General features: G+C 35.2%; 1 protein-coding gene across 1 annotated transcript in view; it reads right to left on the bottom strand.

Moving 5' to 3' along the window:
• MED13L (mediator complex subunit 13L) overlaps positions 1 to 7860 on the bottom strand; it is a 136161-nt gene that overhangs the window by 118960 nt on the left and 9341 nt on the right. The window contains exon 2 of the mRNA XM_007448160.1: positions 5681 to 5764. Coding sequence (XP_007448222.1) covers positions 5681 to 5757 — 77 coding nt within the window. The 5' untranslated portion in view covers positions 5758 to 5764. The remainder of the gene's footprint in view (positions 1 to 5680; positions 5765 to 7860) is intronic.

Raw genomic sequence — 7860 nt, 5'->3', positions numbered from 1 at the left:
TTCCCTACAATCAGAGAATCGAAAAACTGAAAATTATTTTAGAAATAATAAATGCTAAAACTAAAGTCCAGAGGGATTCAGTAAGTCCCACAAACTCAGACAGTTAATGGAAGATCATCCATATTTCTAGATGGACCGGTGATCAAGGAGAGCTCTGTTTCCAGCTTAGTTTCAGTCCTCTAGCAGGAATTACAACAATGATATTCACAAAACCTCTCCAGTATATATATACATTTTTTAAATAAATGTATGTGTTTTATTTATTTTTGGCTGCGTTGAGTCTTCGTTGCTGCACGCGGGCCTTCTCTAGTTGTGGCAAGCGGGGGCCACTCTTCGTTGTGGTGCACGGGCTTTTCACTGCGGTGGCCTCTCCTGCTGTGGAGCACCGGCTCCAGGAATGCGGGCTCAGTAGTTGTGGCTCGCGGGCTCCAGAGCACAGGCTCAGCAGTTTCGGTGCATGGGCTTAGCTGCTTCGTGGCATGTGGGATCTTCTCGGAACAGGGCTCGAACCCTTGTCCCCTGCATTGGCAGGCGGATTCTTAACCACTGTGCCATCAGGGAAGCCCGATATATACATTTTTTAAAGGTGTACCTCTTACTGTAAGGTGTTTAAAATCCTTTTTGAAACTGACAGTATATATTTAAACTGTGAAAATAAATTACTGATATTCAGGATATAAGTTTTTATTGTGTACTTTTTAGACTGCTAATAGGACAAAAAACAAAAACTAACAGTGATAATTGCCTTTCAGTTATTAAGAAAAAAAAGTAATTTTAAAAAAGTAAACAAGCTACCTCTGGTTGAGCTGGTCTTTCAATTTGACACTCTATGCATAATGTGTGAAAGTACAAAGCAGAGTGCCTGGTACATGAAAGATACTTTTAAAAACAACAGACAGTACCACTTAGTTTTATCATAGGCTCTTATTAAAAGTTTGTCTCCTCCCTTCCTAGATCCAACCGTTTTCTACTTTGCAGCTACTTATAACAAAATATAATAAGACGTCTACCTTCCTATCTTCATTTCAACTGCCATTTGTAACTCAGGCTACTGCAACCTGAAATTCACCACTGCAACCTGAAATTGACTACTGCACTGAAACTGCTCATGTTATGTCCACCATGGCTGCATAACTGCCTTTTAGAATGTATTTTATGTGGCCTCTCTGGTAGACACAGCTGATTAATCTTGAAACTTTAAAAATTCATGGTTTTGGTGACACCAATCCTCCTGGTTCTCATTTCTCACTGACCTTTCCTAGTCTCCTTTATGTACTCCTTTTTCTCTACCCATCCTGTAAATGTAGATGCTCCCCAGGACTCTAACCTCACTGTCTTCTCACTTTTCACACAATTCTCAAATTCAAGTGACGAAATACACAGAACCTTTTGATATATCTTCCATCAAATAAACCAGCAGAAAACGACTACATTGTTTTATAGATCCACCAAAAACAGACAAAAAAATATGGTAAAACTATTATGTATGATTAATAAATCCAAGTTGTCCCATTACTTTTATTTATGAATTTCCTATTGGCTAGTCATCGTTAAAGGTACCACATCACTAATGACCTTAATTTTTCTGGACACTAATAAGAGATTCCCTTTATCTTTCACACTGTAAGTAACTGTTTACATGTCTGTCTACCCTCTAATGAGAGATCCCTTTCCCTGACTTTTCATCTTTGCACCTCAAGAAGGAAACACAGATGACTGGGCTATAATATAAGGGAAGTACAGGAAAGAGGAGGATGGGAAAGAAAACAAGAAGAGGTGAAGCGATAGGGGAGGGTGAGGAAAAAGAGGGAATGAAAGTTTTAAAGTGCTAAAAAATATTCTCCTACATCAAAATATTTCATCTTGTTACACAAAAACAGAGTTTTGCTACTAAAACCAAAAGACAAGGGCATCTCTTGCACATTAGGTAGTGTGAGAACATAAAAAAAGAACTTAAAGAAATAATCTCAGGCTTAAGAGTCAAGAAAATATCTGGATGAAATGACACAAAAGCACCCAAAGTGATGTACTTCCCATCATGTATGTGCGTGTGCATCTGTTAACAGCATACACAAAAATAATTAGAATAGTTGAAAACATTTGAGGCTATTTGGAGTATCACCCCAGAGTAGGGCAGGTTTGCTCACAAGGAAGAAATGGTGAATTAATTCAGAAAATGCACTGGCAAGTTGGTATTTGTGTTAACTCAGCTACTGTACACCTGATACTAGGAAAGATCAAAGGTCCAAACTGTTACTGGGGGCAATCAATTATTTTGCTAAAATTGGCATTCAGAGACTAAGGAATTACAAACTTCAAATTCTGTGGTAGTCAAATGTGGGTTGAAACTAGACTAAATTAGAAAATAAACACCTTTCCAACAGAAAGAAACTCCATCATTGGAACAATTTCTAAATTATTTTAAAAGAACATATTTTTTTACTGGTTTGTTTTTAAGAATATTCTGAAAGCAAAGGCTTTTTCAAGTTCAACATACCTTAGAAATCAGAAATTTTGTATGCTTGATGTTAGTTGTCACAACTCTTTAGGACAAAGCCAAGTTCTCTTTCCTACTTATTATATTCCCAAGGATGAGTAACAAAAGATATGCTACTATAGCAAAAAAATGATATAAATTTCTTTTATCTTTTTTTTTTTTAATTTTAATTTTATTTTTATTTATTTATTTGTGCTGTGTTGGGTCTTCGTTTCTGTGCGAGGGCTTTCTCTAGTTGTGGCAAGTGGGGGCCACTCTTCATCGCGGTGCACGGGCCTCTCACTATCGCGGCCTCTCCCGTTGCGGAGCACAGGCTCCAGACGCGCAGGCTCAGTAGTTGTGGCTCACGGGCCTAGCTGCTCCGCGGCATGTGGGATCTTCCCAGACCAGGGCTCGAACCCATGTCCCCTGCACCGGCAGGCGGACTCTCAACCACTGCGCCACCAGGGAAGCCCTCTTTTATCTTTTTGAACCTGCCTGGTCAAGTTTCTATAATTATCCCAAACTTCATCTCTTATCTAACACTGAGAACTCTTTTAGAGTCCACCAGCAAATGATTTAGTTTTGCTATCAATACGGAGAGAAATGATAGCTCAAAAAATAATATGCCATTAATCGAACAGGTGAAACCTAATCATCAATATATTCATTTGTCGCCACTATCAGAATTATTTTAGCTTACATAAAATAGTGTGTTAAATCGTCTTTTTAATCTATTGAAAAAAAGTATCTATAGGCTAATATCACTACTTTAAAAGTGTATTTCTTTTATCTGGGTAATGATATCAAATAAGAGAATTCCTAAAAATATTAATGTGTATATACAATGTGTTTTAACACTGGGCAGCAAATTTTCCTCTCCCCTGGTTACTAAATCGGTAGTACTAAAAAAAAAAAAATTAAGCTTCAAGAAGATTAATTTGTTCTTGCTTTTTCTCAACTAAATTATAAACTAGCCACATCAATTAACTCATTTAATCTTCACAATAACCCTCTAAGATACTAATTATCATCAATTCAATAACAGCAAAAATAAAAGTTCACCCCAGAAAAATTAAACAACTTTTCTAAAAGCAAATAACTTGTAAAGAGAGGTACGGGATGTGATCCCAACTCTTCTTATTCTAAATGCCCTCCTCTACAGGGCCACTCTGTCCATCCAAAATGACTTAAGCACTGAGATCCTGTTTCAACATGCAACAAGATGCTCTATTTTCCACTCAGAGAATGAGTGGAAAACTCATTACACCTAATAAAGTTTTATTATAGCAAATGCCGAATTTTTTAATTGACTCTTTGCTTTAAAATGTTTTCTAATTGTTAAAGTCTTCTAAAATAGTTTTTTTAATCATCAATATGTCTACACTACAAGAAAACGAAGGTCCACGAGGTTCAACCACAAATATAAAGTCTTAAAAATAATAAAATAACTTAATTACATTCCTCAGAAATCAACAGCCTCCCAGTTTTACACAAAATCAAATATCCAAATATATTACATGTATTATTTACATCTGGCTTGCTTAAGTTAGGAAGACTCTGAGTATCTAAATAAAGTGTAAAGATATACAAGCTATACAAAGATCATTAAGCACATCTGACTTTTAAACATTATTTTTTTACATTAAAATACTAATTGCTACTCCTTCAATCCCTTTTTTATTTCTACATTTCTTCTTCATCCACAAATTCCTCTCAAATCATCACACAAACATCTATACCTATTGATCAAAAGTTTTAGGACTGGCTCAGTCAATTCATCAGTGACCAGCTGTGAGAATGCACACTAAGCATGGAGAGGCACACTAGGAATGGCAAAGAAGAACAATGCACTAAAGCAAATCCATATATAACCATTCAGACTCCTCGACAATAAAAGCCCAAACTTTAACCAGTAGGAAAATCTAAGACCTCTGTAAATTTTAGGAAAATGCTAAGATGAATTATGTCCATGAAACATTCATTAGTTAGACCAAATCGATAAAAATAAAAGGAAAAAAAAAGTTCCTCTCCATCAATCAAAGCATCTGTAAACAGAATCACACTCATGCACACTAGTACCTTTTTCTAAAATCTGTATTATCCTTTTCAGGCAAACTTTGATACACATAATACCTACTGTCTACTTAAATATAATTTTTAATAAATCCTAAATGTACTAAAAAGGGGGAAGTATTTCAAGGAAGTTCATGGTGATTTGAGAAAAGAAAAAAAAAGCCAGGCCCTAATTTATCTGATTTGAAAAAAGAAATCCCAATTTTCATAAATTAGATTTAGTTAATGAGGAAGTGGTTACATTGCTCAGAAATCACTTCATCAAAGCTTTAAGACATACAGGCTGGAGAGAAGGCTGCTATTAAATCTCTTTCAGGAAGAAGTGGCAGGAGTAGCCAGCTGAAATTCTGGCCAGCTATCCAAAAGATCTAATCTACCACATAAGGTTTCAAGAGCACCTGTCTGCAGCCAGAAGCTGGGACCCTTAGCTTAGGGCAAGTTCATGGATAGTAAAATAGCATCAAGATTGTGTGCCCAGCTCTACAAAAAAAGAAATAGTCACCAACTTCCAATTAAATCTACACTGTGTTCAAAGGAAAGTGAGATAAATATTAGATTTTGACGGTTTTCGTTTTTGATTCTGGCTTGATTGATCTAAAACTCCGTATTTGTTTAGTATCAAAGGCTGCCTTTAAAGCCATGCATATAAATAAATGATGGTTAAAAGTTTAGGATTATTTAGAGAAGTAATTCCCAGTTCTGGTTTGACAACTGTCAAGGATGTGTTGACTGACTTTTAAGGGGCATCAAACAATTCTACAAAAACTGTCACCATTTGAATTCATTCGACTGTTGATTTAAAGTTATGCCACGTAACACTATAAGGAAGAAAGATAAATCAGAATAATGAAAATAACAAAATAGAGTAATTCAATTCCAAACAGTGTGGTTATAAGGGACTTAGACATGGGTTACTGATAATCATTTTTCTAGTCAAAATTTAATACTCCACAAAAATTTATAATAGAGTATTTAATAAAATGTGATCCAGGAATCTATTTCAAACATCTAAACTACTAACATTACTGGAAAATAAATAAAAGCTACTTCCTCCATTCACCTCTTCCCCAAAGATAGCTGTGGTCAAGCAAAAGAAACCAAAAACCCAAAAGAATTCTACAGACTCACCTTTTGTTGACCGGCTTTTCATCTTTTTCATAGGGTCGGACAAACCATTTCCCAATCCTAACGAAGTTCTTATCCATTAGGCACCTACAATAATTACATCAAGAATACAGTTTCAATAACAAATTAGCAAGTTGCTGAATTAATGATCACAGATAAGCTCCACCACTGAAAATAAAAACATCACCAATTAAACTGCCAAAATGTTTTCCTACTACTTAAAATTCTTACACTATACTTACTGAAAGAATTTTCTGACTTTGGGTATAGATTTTTATTATGTATTATTCTTATACATGTAAAAAAAATCAGAATTAATTGGTTGATATATTCCTGAAACATCTTACACTTTTGAATTGCTTCAAATACAATCACACTTCTATATTAACTTTTGTATGATCAAGAATGTTGGGAATATAGGCAGCATTTCTTAAGAGTACTTCAGAGATATTCTTCCAAGCCACTGACACCCTTTTTGCAAGTTTTAATGCTGGATCTTTCTTGCTTGGTGTGTGGTAGTCAATTCTTTAGCAGGGATTTCGGTAATAAAAGCATAGCATAGCCTCTTCTAATTAGGTATTTTCCTTTTGTAGACGTGGTAAAGCACTTGATTGTGGCTTTGCAAAAAAATGAGGAACTGCAGTCATTTCTTCAGTAGTGAATATTTTGCTTTCTTCATATCTAAATTGTGCCCCGCCTCTGTTTTCATGCCGTTTTGTGTACAATATTTTTCCGTGTCAAATCACAGGGCACTCTTTCTGAAGACATGTTAATGGCAACTGAACTCAACTCATATAATACCCAAGGTGCACACAATTCAGTTGAAGTGACAACAATATAAGTAACTATGCTCAAGTTCACTAGACTACAGGCAGATGACAACTATATCCTAACTCCAGTCAATTGTGAGATGCCATCATTTGTAAACAGCATCCCTAATTTTAACAATATAAAAATGTGGGAGAAAATGTGCATTTTAAAACTGATGAAATACAGTAATCTCTAATACTTTTCCACTCCATCAAGGAGGATGGAAACAGTTCAAGCCTTCGCCCAACTCATTACAGATTTGCATTAGTAAATGGCAATAGTTTCTGCTGGCCACAATGTAACTCCCTATGGGCAGAGCCAATCTGAAGCAGTGTCTCATCAAAAAGTCACTTGCTTCAACTAGTTTTATTTTGAAAATGAACTTCTACAACAATCTTCCTTGCTCACAATGAAAAAAAAAAAATCATTTTCAAAGTAACCAGTCTGTTTTCCTAAGATGATAAGTGAACTTGGTTTTTAGGGTTAAAGACTATATGACTCCATTAAAGTTAGAATAAAAAAATATGGAATACACAATAGGGTGAAAGTGCTCAAGAAGAAAACTGAAAAATAAAATCACCACAGTTTATTCCCTAGTTAAGGGACTTAACTGTGTTTTTTAGGTAGACTACATATATGCTGTCACATTTCCTCAGTTCTTTACTCATTTTTAAACCCCAGGTCTATCTTGTAATTGATTAATGTTTCTTTATTCTCCAAAAGCTGTTATTAAATTGAAGGTGTATCTTAAAATCAATAATGCTTAGAATGAAAGCAATATTTCATTGCTTTCATGTACAGCATCACATCAAACATTAAACAATGTCTTCTACTGACACACATCTTCACTTAAATAAATACCACTTCATTATCTCATAAGTCTTGAAGGTCAGAATTCAAAAGAATCATTTATTCAACAACAGAGAAAACATAATTTTACAGTTTATGGATAGAAAAAACTTCAAGGCTTTAGACAGTATAATATGAAAGAAAAACATAAATTAAAGAGGACAATGTATAAAGTTTGTTTCAAAACCCTTGCCCTTCTATGAAGTAAAACCCACAAATTCTATTTACTGTTTTCATTCCAGAACAAATGAGGGATTGGAGTGCAAGAGCAGCAGTGCACAGCCAAGACCACTCAAGGACAAAGGCAAAAGGCAAAAAGCTAATGAAAATGGTGGGAGCCTAACTCTCTGTGCTAATGTATCTCCTGGAGTTTCCACTACAGATCATATTTCTTTGTCAGGCAAAGTCAACAGAAGGTTATTATCACTAATACGCCAAACAGCCATGGAAACTACTGATTCTTCAATCCAAAATCATCTGGTTCCAAATGAGAGTCATGAATGATTTACGTGATTTTCAACCAC

The sequence above is a fragment of the Lipotes vexillifer genome, unplaced genomic scaffold (genome assembly GCF_000442215.2).
Source record: "Lipotes vexillifer unplaced genomic scaffold, Lipotes_vexillifer_v1.1 scaffold2542, whole genome shotgun sequence".
NCBI classification, from domain to species: domain Eukaryota; kingdom Metazoa; phylum Chordata; class Mammalia; order Artiodactyla; family Lipotidae; genus Lipotes; species Lipotes vexillifer.
This window is presented reverse-complemented; position numbering and strand designations above follow the sequence as displayed.